At 42.6% G+C, this 18,585-nt stretch overlaps 1 protein-coding gene across 10 annotated transcripts in view; it reads left to right on the top strand.

Moving 5' to 3' along the window:
- LOC140070711 (uncharacterized) overlaps positions 1–18,585 on the top strand; it is a 99,143-nt gene that overhangs the window by 29,680 nt on the left and 50,878 nt on the right. For 5 of the 10 annotated variants that reach the window (XM_072117518.1, XM_072117517.1, XM_072117520.1 and 2 more), the window contains one exon: positions 5,843–6,483. The exons of 1 other annotated variant lie outside the window; for it this stretch is intronic. In XM_072117518.1, the coding sequence (XP_071973619.1) occupies positions 6,019–6,483 (465 nt within the window). In that variant the 5' untranslated portion in view covers positions 5,843–6,018. 4 more of the 10 variants (XM_072117523.1, XM_072117521.1, XM_072117525.1 and 1 more) reach the window with 4 other exon arrangements.

Raw genomic sequence — 18,585 nt, 5'->3', positions numbered from 1 at the left:
GGAATAAGAACAATTCCTATACAAATGGATCCTTAAAATATGTTAGTATGTAATGCTGTTTACATGCACTGTAATGAAGAATTAAAATGCTAATCACCCTTTAATCAGTCCATTGATTTTCTCTGCTTGGAGCTGACAGTACAGAAAAGGGCAGCTGATCACTTGTCCACATCAAATGTCCTACACCTGCCTAGGCAGGTCATGTTTGCCTGTAGATGGTTGCTTGCAGAACACCCAGTATGGCCATGTTTCTACAAGGCCGGCCGTGTATACTAGTTATCCTTTATATTCAGGAAAAATTCTTCTTTTTCTTCATTATATGTTTTTTAATTTCAGAAATATGATGCACTTTATGGATTCATTTTGAGATTTCCATTCACATTTTGAGAAATTTCTTATACCTCCCTTATTTCCTGAATAAGTAGAGATCAAATGGATTGCAGACTATGTGAATATTTTCTTTTAACAGAATAAACATACAAACCTTTTGTTTATTATTATGTTCCTTTAGTTGCAACTACAATTAACTACTGATGGAAAGACATAAATGAATGTTCATATTTAATGTTCATATTTAAGTGATCTGAATACAATTGGCTGTCACCATTTATCACAACCACAAGTTATTTTTTTTGTTTTATACAACTTAATTGTTCTGCTAAAAATCAGGCCCTTTTATGGTTACTGTATTTCTAAAACCTTAAAGGAAATCCATTTTTAGAATCTAACATTCTGATGCATGCTTTGCTGTGAAAAAAATCAAAACTTTTACTTACCTTTCCCCCTCTGCAGCAGCCGTCTTCTTTACTCCTGTAAATGATGGCTGTAGGCACCGACTCTGAAGCTGCTTCACAACAGTAAAGAAGATAATGGAAGGTGCAGAGGGGGAGCAGGGAAAGATGAATATCGCAGTTACCCTGCCCCTTTTTCTGTGCTCCCGACTAGAGCAGCATAGGTGCAGGGAGCCTGGTCGGATTTTGCATCTGGATTGCATCTAAGCGATATATAAAGAAAAGGAGAGCATCTCAAAAGTCCCAAACTCTAATACATCCCCTCGAACAATTCTTTCCCGCCTCCTTACTCCTCTGGACAATCCACACATCCAGTGACCATCTGAATCCAAACACACAGCCAATGAAGACCACAATTTGGTCTGACCAAAATGGGCCCTGAGCATTACTTGCAACTAGTTTCTGTATATAGGAGGCATCTTGAAATTGTCATCACCAACACATGTTTTTAAAAAAAGTATTATGTAAATTTCAATAAGGGCATGTTTAGAAATATACAATGGATGAAATAAGTATGCCATAATAAATTTTCTAGCAAAATTTCTTGTATTCTCTTGTAAACGTAAATTCTGAGTTATGCAATATTTGTTTAAAAGTTGGTGACAATTTAAGTTGTTCTTGATGACCATTTTTAGAATATACACAAAAAAGCAAACATTTTGGATTTATTGATTATTATTGATTTCCTGAGTGATTTCTGCTCAGTGAAGAAATGCTGGGGGAGCGGTGGAGTGAAGGATGTGCTGTGTAGTATCGCATATTATGCAGCACATCCTCCTTATGATTGTGTGAAAAGTGGGGTGCCGTAGGAGCTGCTATGGCTGCTACTGCTCTAGTAATGTCCCTGGGTCAGGTGTTTTCCATTCAGCAGCTATATGGATCATGGTAACTAGGAAATGAGGAACATTGCCTGGTCCACTTTATTGCTTTATTCTAGCTGGCTTTTCCTCCAGCAGGACAGTTTCCGGGCTTGTGCAACAATGCACCAAGGGATCTAGAGAAAACTGACAACTGAGATCAGACTGTATGTTCCATTTGGTACCATACTCTAACCTTTCACATTCTAACAAATTTGTAACCATCTGGATCACACCCAAGCCTTCTAGATTTTTTTACACATAATAATATCCCAACTGCAAACACATGGCTAAAAGCCTTGCAGAAACATAGAAGATGGAAAACGTCTTTTTAATTACCGTATTTTCTGGCATATAAGACAACCCCCAACTTTTCCAGTTAAAATATATTGTTTGGGATATACTATCCATATAAGACTACCCCATTTCCAATGCACATATGTTAAAAATAAAATCAGATTTGATCTCCATATGGTCATTTTTGTGAATAAAACCTTCTGTACAAAAAAAAAATTACTTGCCATCTTCTGGCACTAATAACTTTTTCACACTTTTGTGTAAGGAACTGTTTGAGGTGTCATTTTCTTTTTGAGATGAGCTGATGTTTTCATTGCTACCATTCTGAGGACTGTATGGCCTTTTGGTTACTTTTTATTACATTTTTTATGTGTTGCAAGATGGCAAAAAAGTGGCATTCTGAACATTTGGCCACTATTTTCTGTTACGGTGTTGTTTACGGTGTAAATTGAGAATAACCGTTATTATGTCATGCATTATGAACCAAACCTGCCTTGAGAATGCTGTATCTACACTGATGAAGAAACAGACCTTGTTTGATCCCTGAATTGAGTGGTTTTGCTGTCAAAACAATTATAAAATTATGACAATGAGGCTCTGTCCCTCCTGTGGCTGGCTTGGCCCTCCTCTTTCCCTAATTCTGCACTGCTCAGAAGAATGATGTAATCACTGAGTGATTACAGAGTGAACCAGCTCAGGTTGATTAGTCCTGTCTGGACAAGTCGGGAAGCTCAGTGTAATGTGTTTATGAACGGCAGCCAGCATACAACCCAGCTTTCCCAAGGTCCTGAATTTTGATTGTATTTTGAGCAAAACCACATGGTTCAGGTATGAAACAAGATATATTTCTACATCAGTATCGCTGCAGCATTGTCAAGGTATGTTTGGTTCACAATGCATGAAAACAAATAGGTAGATTTCCTTTAATTCTTAAGGTTTTTTTCCCCCTTTTTTATTAAATTAATTTTACCATTTTCTCAATGGCCAGAAAACATACAGCCTCTGGTCTTACAAAGACCTGAGGTTGCTATGGAGACTGTCGCTCCCCAATGACCTCGCTTGTTAAAGCTGCTGAACCCTGATGAAAGGGTTAACACCCGCGATCGGTGGTAGAACTGATTGCGCATGTTAAAGGGAACCTGTCATCAGAAGCCCTTTTAAAGGCTCCCTCATGTCCCCATAGAGCAGTGGTGGCGAACCTATGGCACGGGTGCCAGAGGTGGCACTCAGAGCCTTTTCTGTGGGCACTCATGCCATTACACCAACACATAGTTTGCCAGATATGGCTCTAGGCTTTCTCCTGCGGTCCAATACAGCCCAGGATGTGCCTTGCTCAGCGCTATTTTAAAGCAACATCCTTGGCTGCCAGGACTACAGCAGGAGCGAAAAGGTGTGGATAGAGATGGATTGTCATTTGATCTCCTGCTTTGGGTCTCCTGATTCTTCCTCTTCAGGGCACCCTGGAGGGAAGCTACAATCCAAAGTTTTCCATCATCTTTCTATTGTATTGGTGAACTCAGGACACCAATACGATTAAAACCTGTGATACAGCAGGGGTCAGTAACTTACGGCTTAAATTGTCATGATGGCACTTTGCAACATATTAGTGGGTTTTGGTTGTAGTTTGGGCACTCTGTCCCCAAAAGGTTCGCCATCACTGCCATAGAGTATAGTGTATACATTGTCATTGTGACTGAAATACCCCTTTTATGGATACAGTGTGGAATATGTTAATTTAAGGAAGTGTGCTAAGGGAAGCCCTTTAATTTGATGTGCCAAATGAACTGAGCTGCTCATCTTTACCCTATTCCCATTTGCTCTAAATGAGCAATGTAAAAAGATCTAAGTTTGATACTACAACTCTAAGGTGAGTGACTTCTGGAGCAGCTTATTAGAGAGGAATTCAGAATGGATTAGTGATGGGTCATTCCCTAAGTGAGCCGATGGCTCAGCTAACCCCACCCTTATCTGCTCACCATGACTCTTTAACCTGATAAAATCGGGTTAAAAGTGGAGTGGTGTGGGGAGACATACTGGCCTGAGGTTTCCAGTAAGTCTATATATTTAATAGGGAGCCGTTCAGGAGCCAGAAGAGCCGGCTCTTCTTAGTGAGCACAGCCTAATGAGCCATCTCACTAAGACGAGCCGAACATCCCATCACTAGAATGGATGTCCACACAAACATGTTGGTACTTGGAACAAATCCCAAGGTATGTTTTAAAAATCTTTAAAAACCATTGCCACTTTTTTGTATGATCAAAACGTATGAATGATGGCCTAGCAAAAGGGAAAAGCGGAATTGCAGCCCTACTACCATTTTTTTATCTTGATCAGTTATATCTAATAATTTCAGGTCTTGTCCTACAGAAGATTTCTAAAGGATTACAATGAGATGAATTATTTATTACTTTTTTTGTGTGTGAGATCTCACAGCAAAGCTCGTTCTGAGTACGGCTCCTTTCACACTTGCATTCTTCATGCACCTGTTCTTCGTGTGCTTTTGACGTGCAGAACTTGCATTGCACTCTGAGCCATTGTATTCAATGGGTTTTTCAGACTTGCATTTTTTTTTAAACTTGCAGGTTCTTTCAGACTTGTGCATTTTTTTTAAATGCAGGTTTTAATCTCAGCATTCTCTACTTTTGCAAGTCATGCGCTTAAAAAACACACCATACAAGCCTATGGCGATGCATCAAAAATGCATTGCACTCTGAGACACATGCAAGTCCAATGCAAGTGCAATGCGTTTTCCATGGTAATTGATCAGTGAAAAAGATGGACTGCAGTCATGAGTCTTTTTCACGCACGTTATCTGCCCATGAAAAACTCATTTAAAATGCACCAAAAACGTGCATGAAAAACTGAGATCAAAGAGCACCAGTTTATGGAGACTCTCCTGGTGCTCAAGGTCCAGCTACAATTCTGGAATACAAATCTATTTTTTTTCCAGTCATTTTGCTACGAACACACAAAAAGGTGTGGTATTGCAAATCTTGCTGGCTGTACCTAAGTCACTGTGCAGCTTTGTATGGTCAAATCTATAAACAAATTCCCTTTAAGTAGTTGTTCCTGTAACTGTGTCACATCTACCTCTAGTTGATGCAGTTCAGTAGAGCATATCTGTTTAGGGAGTGGCTCTGGATAGGACAGGATTTTTTTACTTTCTGAAGTGACAAAGGTTTGAACCCATTTTAAATCCTAAGGGGTATATTCAGTAGGTCTAGTTAGTATGTGCCTGAATTTGGCTCATAGCTTCCTGTGTCAGTATAGCTGTATAGTTGCATTAATTGATCAATAGATATTATGAGAACAAACCTATGCTGACAAGTGGTGGCGTTTCATCTCTGCTGCTAATAAAACTGCTTCCCTGTTGAGAGCAGGATTAACCCCTTCAGCATATCAAGTGAAAACATTGCTGACAGAAGGGAGTGATTCACTGAGCAGCTTTAATTTACAATAAATTGTTAGAAAAATTAGCAGCCAGTAATAATCCTGGAGCAGCTATAGAATGTCTGCCTGTAGGTAAGTGTGCACATAGCAGCTAGGAATCTTGGTAAACAAAACAGTGCTTGCATGATTCAGCAGTGCTCCACAGACCACACCAGCACTGCAACTGTTAAGGTCACCAGATGATATTTACTGAAGATCTTTTGCAGAAAATTGGCTCGAGAGAAAGGCTCATCCTGTGATTTATGTGTAGCTAGATACAGCCTCGTAAGCCACAGAGAGACGGGGAGAAATCTAATGTATTCAGAAGCTGATGAGAAGCAGCAGCCAATGGGAGTAGTCCATTGTTAATGAGTAGAAGAGAGGTGGAGGATACTCTTGAAGTATATAAGTGTTTAAAGATACTGTAACGGAGCGTGATCATAATCATTGTGTCTTTCCTCATCACAGGGACAACCGCATATATGCAGCCAACTTCTTTATGGAAAGAGATCCTATCTGAAACGACTGACTAAGGCATTTGATTATGAATCTTCTAATACTAGATTGCGGCTGCTCTGTGTTTCCTCTAAATCAAGGCTTATGGTGGAAAGCAAATCCCTGAAGGAGCACCTGCATCTGAAAAGATGGAGCGGGTAGAAGGTCACCTGAATGATGGGCAAGAGGTCCAAGAGCGCCTCGCTATAGATACTGCAATAAACACACTAATAGTTGTCCTAGTGTACCTTGTGATCAAGATGAGCTTTGATGGAATTCGGCAATGGAGAGCAAAGGTATCTATTCTAGTGGTGGGTGCTGGACCAGTTGGATTAACAGCGGCCCTGGTAGCTGTTCGTTCAGGAAAAGTGCTTTCTTTGACCATTCTGGATGAGCGCTCAAGAACTTCCTTGCTCTGCCGGCCTCAGCAGATTGCCTTGAACCCAAGGAGTGTCAAGTTTCTCCTGGCTTTAGGGGTTGATTTTGATAATATTGAAGGTTGCTGGCACAATGATCACTTCTTCACCAAGATAGGAGTTTTCCAGGAGCATGTTCTCAGCATCCTGGAGCAGCGGAAGCAGACACTTGATATTAGGATCTTGCTGGGAACCAAAGTAAGTGTTACAGATGAAGTTATTTATTTTATTCATTTGTGAAGCGCACATAACTGCTTTGCTGTACACCACTCACATTAGTCCTTGTCCCATATAAATTCTACCTTGCACTTGGTAGGCTTCAAAACCCAGTGTTGAGATCTATCAGAAGTGTAAGGGCAGAACAGGATCTATTTACTCATGGCCACCAATCAGAGTTAATTTTTCCATTTATAAACTGCTGTGGGAATTTGAAAGCTGAGCACTGATTGGTTCTTATGAACAACTAGAACCGGAAACCTGAAGTTCTGTGTTATCACACACGGGTGTCTGCGCCAATTTTCTGTCTGACTTTGCACTAGAAAGAAAATGTAAACTGCTTTCACATGTATTTATAAAGTGTCTGCTCCAGTTTTGTGTCACGGCTGCACTGTATCCGACAGGACAGAAAAAATGTGCGCCATAAGCGCGTGTTAGTGCTTAGTTGGACCGTGCGCCACAATTCTGCAGCATGAACAAAGTGCACCAAAAAAACAGGTGCACACTTTTCAAGCAGTACAGGAGGCGCCAGATTAATGAAGAACATGCGCCACAATTCATGAATTGGGCGCACACCCTGCCCACTTCACAGGCAAACTGCATATAGTACAGACTGCACTAGTTTTGATAAATGTGGGCCATTCCATTGCAGCTGATTTTGTAAAAAATGCCTTAAAATTATACGGACAGTCTGAGGGAGCTCACATTTATAATACTGCATCAGTTATTTAGAGCCTTAAAGGGGTTGGCCATGTTACTGCATGCTTTTGTAATGTTTGTGCTAGTGTGTGGGGCAGGATATTCAGTAATGTACATCTTTTAAAACTTCTGCACCACTTTCCTCATATGTAAAGTGAAGTCTCTTGTCTTTTACCTCATCAGCCAGACATTCCTGTCCATAAAGTGGCTGCAGATGGAGGGTCATGTGATCTCTAACTGGTGACTGTTCATGAACAGATAGAGATCACATGACCCTCCATCTGCAGCCATTGTATGGACAGGAATGTCTGGCTGATGAGGGAAAAGACAGGAGGTTTCACTTTACATATCAAGAAAGCAGCACAAAAAATAGATGTACACTCACCGGCCACTTTATTAGGTACACCTGTCCCACTGCTCGTTAACACTTAATTTCTAATCAGCCAATCACATGGCGGCAACTCAGTGCATTTAAGCATGTAGACATGGTCAAGACAATCTCCTGCAGTTCAAACCAAGCATCAGTAAGGGGAAGAAAGGTGATTTGAGTGCCTTTGAACGTGGCATGGTTGTTGGTGCCAGAAGGGCTGGTCCGAGTATTTCAGAAACTGCTGATCTACTGGGATTTTCACGCACAACCATCTCTAGGGTTTACAGAGAATGGTCCGAAAAAGAAAAAACATCCAGTGAGCGGAAGTTCTGTGGGCGGAAATGCCTTGTTGATGCCAGAGGTCAGAGGAGAATGGGCAGACTGGCTCGAGCTGATAGAAAGACAACAGTGACTCAAATCGCCACCCGTTACAACCAAGGTAGGCAGAAGAGCATCTCTGAACGCACAGTACGTCGAACTTTGAGGCAGATGGGCTACAGCAGCAGAAGACCACACCAGGTGCCACTCCCTTCAGCTAAGAACAGGAAACTGAGGCTACAATTTGCACAAGCTCATCGAAATTGGACAGTAGAAGATTGGAAAAACGTTGCCTGGTCTGATGAGAATTTGGCGTCAACAACATGACAGCATGGATCCATCCTGCCTTGTATCAATGATTCAGGCTGGTGGTGCCATGGTGTGGGGAATATTTTCTTGGCACTATTTGGGCCCCTTGGTACCAATTGAGCATCGTTGCAACGCCACAGCCTACCTGAGTATTGTTGCTGACCATGTCCATCCCTTTATGACCACAATGTACCCAACATCTGATGGCTACTTTCAGCAGGAAAATGCGCCATGTCTTAAAGCTGGAATCATCTCAGACTGGTTTCTTGAACATGACAATGAGTTCACTGTACTCAAATGGCCTCCACAGTCACCAGATCTCAATCCAATAGAGCATCTTTGGGATGTGGTGGAACGGGAGATTCGCATCATGGATGTGCAGCCGACAAATCTGCGGCAACTGTGTGATGCCATCATGTCAATATGGACCAAAATCTCTGAGGAATGCTTCCAGCAATTGAGGCAGTTCTGAAGGCAAAAGTGGGTCCAACCCATTACTAGCATGGTGTACCTAATAAAGTGGCCGGTGAGTGTATATTGGTAATGGAGTGGAGTGGAAGTATAATGGAAAGGTTTGCACATGTCCTGTATGTTAAAACTTTTTTGGTTTTGGGTCAAAGTACGGTCCCTTGCACACAGTTGTGTGCTTGTCCAGGCCAGATCCCGGTCACAGCACATGGCTGGGTGATAAACGCCCATCAACCACAATGGTAAATGGGAAGATGGTAAAAAAAAATCCAAATGCAATTAAATTGTGAAAAACACATTTGAGCGATTTTCTTGTGGGCACCATTTTTACGGCTTTCACAGTGCACTACAAATGACACCTCGGGTCAGTATGACTGCTAGAATACCAAACTAATATAGTGTTTTATTATGTTTTAAAAGATCTAAAAACAATACATTTGTTTCTCTGCCAACATTTTGCACTACCTTTCTCAACTAAATAAAAGAAAGTATTGCTTTAGTATTTTTTAAAGGGAGTGAGAAAAAAAGGGGTTTTCTATGGTGGATGGTCTTAAAGATTTTTGTTCTCCCTACTTTAGGAGCGAGAAGTCAGTGTATACGGTGGCACATGGAAAAACTACAGCTACTTTAATAATGAATTGCAATAAGAAATTTTACTTATTCATCCCCTGCACTGCCCATAATACAGCATTACACTTGAGTTGTTCCCTTAACATCGAAGCCACTTTTCGCCTTCCTGACACGGCCCATATTTTCAAATCTGACGTGTCAATATAAGTGGTTATAACTTTTCAAAAAACATTTATGAAATGTACACATTCTCATTGGAAAAAATACAAAACGATCCACAAAGTTTGATGCCCAATCTCTCCCGAGTATAACAATACCCCATATGTGGTGGTAAACTGCCGTATGGGCACATGCCAGGGCATCGAAGGAAAGCTGCGCAATTCAGAGCAGATTATGCATTGTCACTTATTGGCTATACAATCTTTATTTTTTGGCAATTTGGACATATAAGGGCTTATTGATTCTATTCTATAGATCACTAAAATTATGGTGATACCTCAGTTATATAGTTTTTTTATATATATTTTTGTACAATTTTACTGGAAAAAACTAATATAAAGAAAATCTCATTTGTTTTTGTATCGCCATCTTTTCGGAGATCTATTTTTTGGTTGACAGAGCTGGTTTAGGGCTTTTTTTTATGTGTTGAGTTGTCCTTTTCAGTAGTTCTATTTTGGCGCACATAACTTTTTTTGATCACTTTTGGGAACATTTTTGTGAAGGGATTTTATGAAAAATGTATATATTTGTTATAGATTTTATAGTTATTATACAGATTGTCACAGATGCGGGGATGCCAAATATGTAGGATTTTTTTGGGATTTTGTGTTTTTTCTTTACTTTATTATATGTGTATAGGGCAGTGATGGCAAACCTTTTGGAGACCGAGTGCCCAAACAACAACCAAAATCCAGTTATTTACCGTGAAGTGCCAACGTGTCATTTTAAGCAGTAACTTATTCCTACCTGTTCTTCCACATCTTTCAATTGTATCGGCCCATTGAGGCCACCAATACAGTTGAAAGAAGGAGGGCAAATCAGACTCTTGTTGTGGCTTCTCTCCAGGATCTCTCTGTAGAGAAAGAATGGAGGGTCCAGCAGGAGGATCTCCAAAGATAATGCCATTCTGTCAACACCTTCTCACTTTTCCCACAGTTCCAAAGAAGTGTCGATTAAGTTGCAGGAAGATTTGGTCCTATTTAGTGAACTGATGGTCTGAGTGCCCACAGAAATGGCTCCGAGTGCCACCTCCAAAGGGATGCTTTGATTGCTTGTTCAAGCGGATCTTCCAGTAAGCTTCGCAAGGTGGTCCGATTCAGGTGAGATGCCCCTTTTACGTAAGGGGTTAATACCCGCAATCGAAGGAATCTCCGATCGCGGGTGTTAGAGGTGGTTGTCGGCTATAATACACAGCCGACACCCGCAGCCTCTGGCGCCGGCTACGTTCATGAGCGGGTGCGAGAAGCTTGATGTAATAGTACTGCAAAATGCGGGAACACACCTCCCGCCAAGCAGTATTATTATGTCGGGTTAAAGGAATCCGGTCAACAGAAATTGACTTCATAAACTACCAAGCTGCTTAACACCTTTCAGATCATGTTTCATTCATGGGTAAGTATCATCCAGAAAATCAACTTTGAAGTAATATAACTGAGGTAAATGATTGGAGCGTCAGTTAGTGATGAACCTGGACATAAGGGCATCAAATACTGAAAAGGAATTAATATATGGCGTGGAGAGATTGATGACCGTGTTAAACTCTGCCTCTGTGACTTTAAACACCCAGTATACGTTTCGCTTCAAAGTTGATTTTGTGGATGATTCCACCATGCGGGGCCATGAAAAAAACTTTATATGAAAGGTATGTAGCTGCTTGACAACATACTGGTAGTGGTTTATTAACGCTACCTATTCTAGTCTATTCTGCTGACTGGATCCCTTTGATATAATTACTACATGGGCACTGAAAATTTCTTGAATGCCTGATCAAATTTAAAGGAGCTACTGAAATGGATGCAAAAATTACACAAGAAAGATGATGGAAGTCATTTGGATGAAGTGATGGAACTCTGGTTAAGTTAGCTGTCGCATTTCTCAAGCCACCATTATGATCTTGCTGAGGGATATGAAGATGCATCTTTTTGTGCACATCATGTGTCTCCATAGAAACACAAATGCTTGAACCTTTTACCCTTTTTCTATTTATGTCTAGCATTAATAGCTTGTATGAGGAGAGTGTGTTTCTTGCACATATTCATCAGCTACAAGCTCCTAGCCTGCTGGTATCTGGTTACGTGTAAGCCCTGCGCTTAATGACTATTCTACAACTAGTTTATATCCATAAGTAATAAATATCAGATTCTAGTAGTGCTTTGTCCTAGAACTAACCATCTGGTGGTCCTCAATCCATTTTAATAGTAATTGCTGTTGTATAAGATGTTTTGATACAGTGGGGAAAAAAAGTATTTGTGCAAGTTATTCCACTTAAAAAGATGAGAGGCCTGTAATTGACATAGTGACCTAAATTACCAGACAAAATGAGAAAACAAATCCAGAAAAACACACGGTCTAATTTTCAAAGAATTTATTTGCATATTTGCAAATAAATATTTGGCCAATAACAAAAGTTCATCCCAATACTTTGTTATATATCCTTTGTTGGCAATGACAAACGCTTTATGTAAGTCTTCACAAGGTTGGCCCACACTGTTGCTCGTATCAAAATGTAACTCTCATGCAAAAACTCTCATGCAAAAAATCAGATTTGTCAACCAAAAATTAAAAACGTTATGCCTCTGAAAAGATGGTAATGCTAAAATTGACACAATTTTCTTCAAATTGAGTCTTTATTCTGTAAAATAGGGAAAAAATAAAAAGCTATATAACTGAGGTATTGCCGTAAACTTGGTGAGTCAAAGAATAAATTTTTATGATATGGTAAACAAATTAGATAATTTAGAACCTTGAACATGGAGAATCTTTAATACTTTTTTAACATATTTCTGTTTTCTTCAAATTAGTTTAAAAATCTGGTTGATATCTTTTGTGTTTAGTTTATGAAGTACAGTCTGAAATCTCCTTTTAATCAGAAAGGGGTTAAAGCTAGAGACTGAGTGTCAGGATTCGGGATGCGTGAATCCACTGGACCACTGCGGGAGGTGGTACTAGCCGACACCTGGGACCAGAGTCTAAGTGGCACCTGGTCTTCACCAGAGCCCGCCGCAAAGCGGGTTGGACTTGCTGCGGCAGGGTATCACCAGGTAATTCCACAGGTGAGACTAGCACGCGGTGGCAGCCGAGGTCGAGGTACCTTGGTCTCGTGGTCAGGTCCAGTCACAAGGTCAGGGCAGGCGGCAGAGATGCAACGTCAAGTCCGATCCGGGGTCTGCAACGGGAGGTCCAGGCAGATGGGAACGGGAAGACAGGCACACGGGACACAGGACATGGGAACTCAGGAGCAGGAACACACGGGAGCAGGAAAGCAGGACACACAGGAACGCAGGAGACACAGGAACGCAGGATAATCACTAGGGAGCTTTTTCCAAGGCTGTAAGACACAAAGATCCGGCAGGGGACACAGGAAGGGGCTGGAATTTAAGCAGTATGGCTGGCCGGCCAGTGGCAGTTATCGGCGAGCTCACCCTTTAAATTTCTTGAAGCTGCCACACGCGTCCTAGGAGGCGCGGCCGCACGCGCCGCTCTGCTGAAGTCATCGCTGGATCCTGGGGAGGTGAGTGGAACGCCGGGGGCCAGGAGGAGCGGAGAGTGGCGCGGGTGCGCCTGCGACCCAGGTGATTGGTCGCAGGAGCACCCGTGACACTGAGGTAAATAGTTGAACATTGAGAGGGTCTGAGATTTCATCTTGGCTAGGTCAAACAACATTGCCAGACTTAAATCATTTTGTTCACTGTATGTTGCGATATGGCAAACCTATATTTATTTTCTTCAGCAGAAATTGACCTAATAAGCCGCTACCAGTAAGTTGTCAAGATTTTTATGGTCTGTATATACACAGACCGGATGGTGAGCTCCTTCCAGTAGATATTGCCAATCTTCCAGAGCAAGTTTGATGGCCAATAGTTCTCTATCTTTTATGGCAGTGGTGGCGAACCTATGGCACAGGTGCCAGAGACTGCACTCGGAGCCCTTTCTGTGGGCACCCGGGCCATCTCCCCAGCACACCAGACAGGACATAAAGAATCTTCCTGCAGTTCCAAGCAACTTGAAAGATGCTGCTTTCAGTCATATATTAAAGCAGTGATTTTCAACCTGGTTGAGTGTGCCTCGGGGAAAGTTCCCCGAACTATGGTGCCCCTGTGTAGTGCTGCCGCCGCGCCCCCGTGTTTCGGCCCCCATACTTACCTACAAGCCCCGCGTCGGCGATCTGCCCATCTTCTGTAGCTCCTGCACCGTGCGGCTCATGTCACGTGACTGACGCGACCTGACGTCAGGTCGCGTAAGTCACGTGACCAGAGGCGGGTGGTGCAGGAGCTACAGAAGGTGGGTGGATCGCCATTAGGAGCGAAGGTATGCGGAAGAAGACATCAAGGGTAAGTATATAAGGTTATTATTTGTATAAGGAAGGCAGCTAGGGTATTTTTTTATTAGTAAAGGGAGGCTGGGGCTTTTTATTAGTTAAGGGAGGCCTCTAGGGCCTTTTAATTAGTAAAGGGGGTCCTCTAGGGCCTTTTAATTAGTAAAGGGGGTCCTCTAGGGCCTTTTAATTAGTAAAGGGGGGCCTCTAGGGCCTTTTAATTAGTAAAGGGGGGCCTCTAGGGCCTTTTAATTAGTAAAGGGGGGCCTCTAGGGCCTTTTAATTAGTAAAGGGAGGCCTCTAGGGCCTTTTAATTAGTAAAGGGGGTCCTCTAGGGCCTTTTAATTAGTAAAGGGGGTCCTCTAGGGCCTTTTAATTAGTAAAGGGGGGCCTCTAGGGCCTTTTAATTAGTAAAGGGAGGCCTCTAGGGCCTTTTAATTAGTAAAGGGAGGCCTCTAGGGCCTTTTAATTAGTAAAGGGGGGCCTCTAGGGCCTTTTAATTAGTAAAGGGGGGCCTCTAGGGCCTTTTAATTAGTAAAGGGGGGCCTCTAGGGCCTTTTAATTAGTAAAGGGAGGCCTCTAGGGCCTTTTAATTAGTAAAGGGGGGCCCCAATGTAATCTGCCAACAAGTAAATATCCCCTCATCAAGGCTAGGTCTCTTCTCCTTTGCAATGTCTGTGCTTAACCAGATTTGTTTTCAGGTTATTTATCCCTACTGTGCCAGGATTCAACCTTTACCAATTTTCTTTCTGTCTGCATCTTGCATAGAAATTTTCCAGTGTTTTTCAGCAATGGAAAAATCCTGAGCATAGAGACATGTAATACACAAACATCTGGAAAATCACTGATGCAAAACAAAAAATAGACTATTAGTGAAAACTTTCTAAAGATAGTTGGGAATGACCTGTGGTTAGATATAAAGTAATTAACTGCTATACTATACTGTGGTTGTGTATGTGAGATAAAAACACAGCAGTATTAATGTTGGTAAAAATACAGATGAATGTTTAACCCCATAAGGACGCATCCATTTTGTGACTTGAAGGTAATCTGGAACTACATTTTTATAAATACAACTAGTGATGGCTAGTAGGGCTCCATGTTAACCTAATTGGCGCCCTTCTTTTAGCTTAAATTGTTTCCCTCACATCCCCATAAAATCAACCTTAGTGTTCTATTACCTGGGAAAGTGTCCTCACATCTACTTTTACCCATACCTTATGTCACACTATTTAGCACTTCATGTCACGTGATCAGGGTGATGTCACATAAGGTCCTTTTCAGCCTAAAATCTCCTGTATGTATCTGATCATAAGAAATAACAGCATGCCTCCATGGACTTCCAGTTCTCCCCATCTCCCATGGAGGAACTGTATACTGACAATTGGATTTTAAAAATGTTGGATTGTGATAAGAATAACACAATAACAATAAAGCTTAGTTGCAGACACATTTGATAACCGTTACAGCTGTTTATTGCAGCACGCCTGTTGGGTACTATGGTCAAATCTGCCTGCGGCAACTAAACTGGCCATATTGCTCTTAGAAGCCACCTGGCCTATCATTCAGTAGCAATATAGTCTGTAGGCAATCGCACTGTAACTGTAAAAATATAATGCTGGAAAATTGTAAAAATTCTAAATTCCCCCCAATTCTAAACTCTGGTATCTGTGCAACTGTAGGGGGTCCTGTTGGGGGAGTGGAGGGGGGTTCATTGGCGCAATGGTAGGTCATAAGGAAAAGGGATAGGAGGGAAAGGGTTAAATAGGTTAGTGGGCTTTTGATAGTTTTCTTATGTGTCCTCTTATTCAAATCAATCTGTGCCTCTACCAGCTCTCATATTATGAGCTCTCTCATCCTATGGGCCCCTACTATCTTAATGGGGCATTTCCACAAAGACAAGTTTCTTTTATGTACTCAGCAACCAAAATAACACATTCTCTAATTTGATGTTGTTATGCAGCATTTCACAGATATAATTCCAACCTGTCTCTATCAGTCCTGCTGTACACCGTTTCAGTCGCCCCTAGATCCGACCCTGTAACTTCAGACTTGGGGTCGAGGGCTGCCATCTTGACTTTTGTGTGACATTGTGCAGATGAGATTTCTATCTCTCTCTGCGGTGAGGCTGTAGCCGCGCCCCCTGCATTCCTAGAATGGAGCTCACACTGGCACATGCACTGATTCACTTCCTGGCAGGAGATTGTGAGGAGAGACCAGCTGCAAGCTATAAGGAGATAAGTTATCTGGGGGGATGGGGAATAGCTGGCACATACAGTGGCGTAGCAGCCGTAGCGAGTGCTACGGGGCCCGGGCGCAGGGGGGCCCGCGAAGGACGGGGAAAGTAAACTTTATTAAGTTGCTTCCTGCCTCCAGAGCGCTGGTATTGAGAGCCGGCAGAATTATACTATGCTAATGATATGTCTCCGGGTCCGTCCCACTACTTCCCCTGACTACAGGCCTCATACCAGGTGGGCGGAGAGGTAGAGGGACGGGCCCAGGCGGGCACATCATTAGCAAAGTATAATTCCTGCTGGTCCCTGTACCTCCCCTGAATGAGAAGCTCGGCTGGCCCGCGCGCTCGCCTCACGTGGTGCCGGCACCTTGCGTCCGTCCCCCGCCGGAGGCACTGAGCTTTGGCCCCCGCATGCTGACCGGCCAGCACCACTTTCCAGCCGGGCTCCCGCCCGTCAATGTGCTCCTGCCCTCCACTCCCCGCATATTTCCGCTCCCGGTTCCCCTTGCGCTCCCGTGTCAACCCCGCTCTGCTCCCATTTCAATCCCGCTCCGCTCCTGTCTCCCCCTTCCCCCTCGGCTCCCGGCTCCCTGCTCCGACCGCCCCCGCTCAAGCTCCATATCCCCCCTCTCACCGGTTATCAAGTCTTCCCGCTCCCGGCTCCCCCTCCGCTCCCATGTCAACCCCGCTCAGCTCCCATTTCAATCCTGCTCCGCTCCTGTCTCCCCCTTCCCCCTCAGCTCCCTGCTCCGACTGCCCCTGCTCAAGCTACAGGCTCCATATCCCCCCTCCCCCCTCACCGGCTATCAAGTCTTCCCGCTCCCGGCTCCCCCACCGCTGCAGGACAAGGCGTCGAACACAAGAACACAACAGAGAGGTAAGGTTACTTTATCTTCGTGTATGCTGCGTAATCTGAGTGCGCTATATAAATAAAGAATTATTATTATTATTATATATGTATATATGTGTGTATCTGTGTATATGTGTGTGTATATGCTGTATGTATATGCAACATTTGTGATATTTATCAGGGCTTCTATTTTGTACCTCATGGCGGTACTCTGTATGCATTTTATACTACCTGACGTTACGCTGTATGCATTTTATACCACATGGCAGTACGCTGTATGCATTTTATACTACATGGCGGTACTCTGTATGCATTTTATACTACATGGCGGTACGCTGTATGCATTTTATACTACCTGACGTTACGCTGTATGCATGTTCTACTACATGGCGGTATGCTATATGCATTTTAAATTACATGGCGGTAAACTGTATGCATGTTATACTACATGGCGATACACTGTATGCATTTTATATTATGTTATGCACTTGGGCCATGGAAACAAAAAGTATAATTATGTTCTAAACGGTCAATTACTTAGTAAAACTGAAGCTGAAAAGGACTTGGGGGTATTGGTGGATGGTAAACTTAATTTTAGTGACCAGAGCCAGGCGGCTGCTGCTAAAGCAAATAAAATAATGGGATGTATCAAGAGAGGAATAGATTCTCATGATAAAGACATAGTTTTGCCCTTATACAAATCCCTGGTCAGACCACACATGGAATATTGTGTACAGTTTTGGGCACCAGTGTATAAAAAGGATATAGTAGAGCTGGAACGGGTGCAGAGGAGAGCAACCAGGATTATTAGGGGAATGGGGGAACTAGAATACAATGACAGATTACAAAATTTGGGAGTATTCAGTATAGATAAAAGACGACTGAGGGGAGACCTCATTACAATGTACAAATACCTGAACGGACAGTACAAGGATCTCTCCAAAGATCTTTTTATACCTCGGCCTGTGACCAGGACAAGGGGGCATCCTCTACGCTTAGAGGAGAGGCGATTTTACCATCAACATAGACAAAGGTTCTTTACTGTAAGAGCAGTGAGACTGTGGAACTCTCTGCCGCAGGAGGTTGTTATGGCCGACTCTATGTACATGTTCAAGAGAGGCCTGGATACCTTTCTGGAGAGAAAAAATATCACGGGTTACGGGGATAAAACATTTATTTAATTCTTAAAGGTTGGACTTGATGGACTTGCGTCTCCTTCCAGCCTTATATACTATGATACTATGATACTATGATTACATGGCAGGACACTGTATGCATGGGCGGGGGGGGGGGGGGGGTGTCTCTCTATGGCTCGCCTAAGTCAGCAGACAGTCTAGGTACACCCCTGAAACCCACCGAGTGACATTTGAGCTGACCTGAAGGTGGGTAAGTAAAATTACTGCATGTGTGTGTGTATATGTGTATATCTGTGTGTATATGTGTGTATGTTGAGTATAGACTGGATGTGTTAATGTATGTATGCTGTATATCTGTGTGTATGCTGTATATACTGGATGCATGTGTATATATGCTGTATATGTGTGTGTATGCTGTATATAGTGGATGCGTGTGTATATATGCTGTATATGTGTGTGTATCCTGGATGTGTGTGTATATATGCTGTATATCTGTGTGTATGTTGTGTATATACTGGATGTGTGTGTATATATGCTGTATATCTGTGTGTATGTTGTGTATATACTGGATGTGTGTGTATATATACTTTATAT

The sequence above is a fragment of the Engystomops pustulosus genome, chromosome 7 (genome assembly GCF_040894005.1).
Source record: "Engystomops pustulosus chromosome 7, aEngPut4.maternal, whole genome shotgun sequence".
Classification (NCBI taxonomy): Eukaryota; Metazoa; Chordata; class Amphibia; order Anura; family Leptodactylidae; genus Engystomops; species Engystomops pustulosus.
The sequence above is the reverse complement of the archived record's forward strand: the minus strand, read 5'-3'. Positions and strand labels throughout refer to the sequence as shown.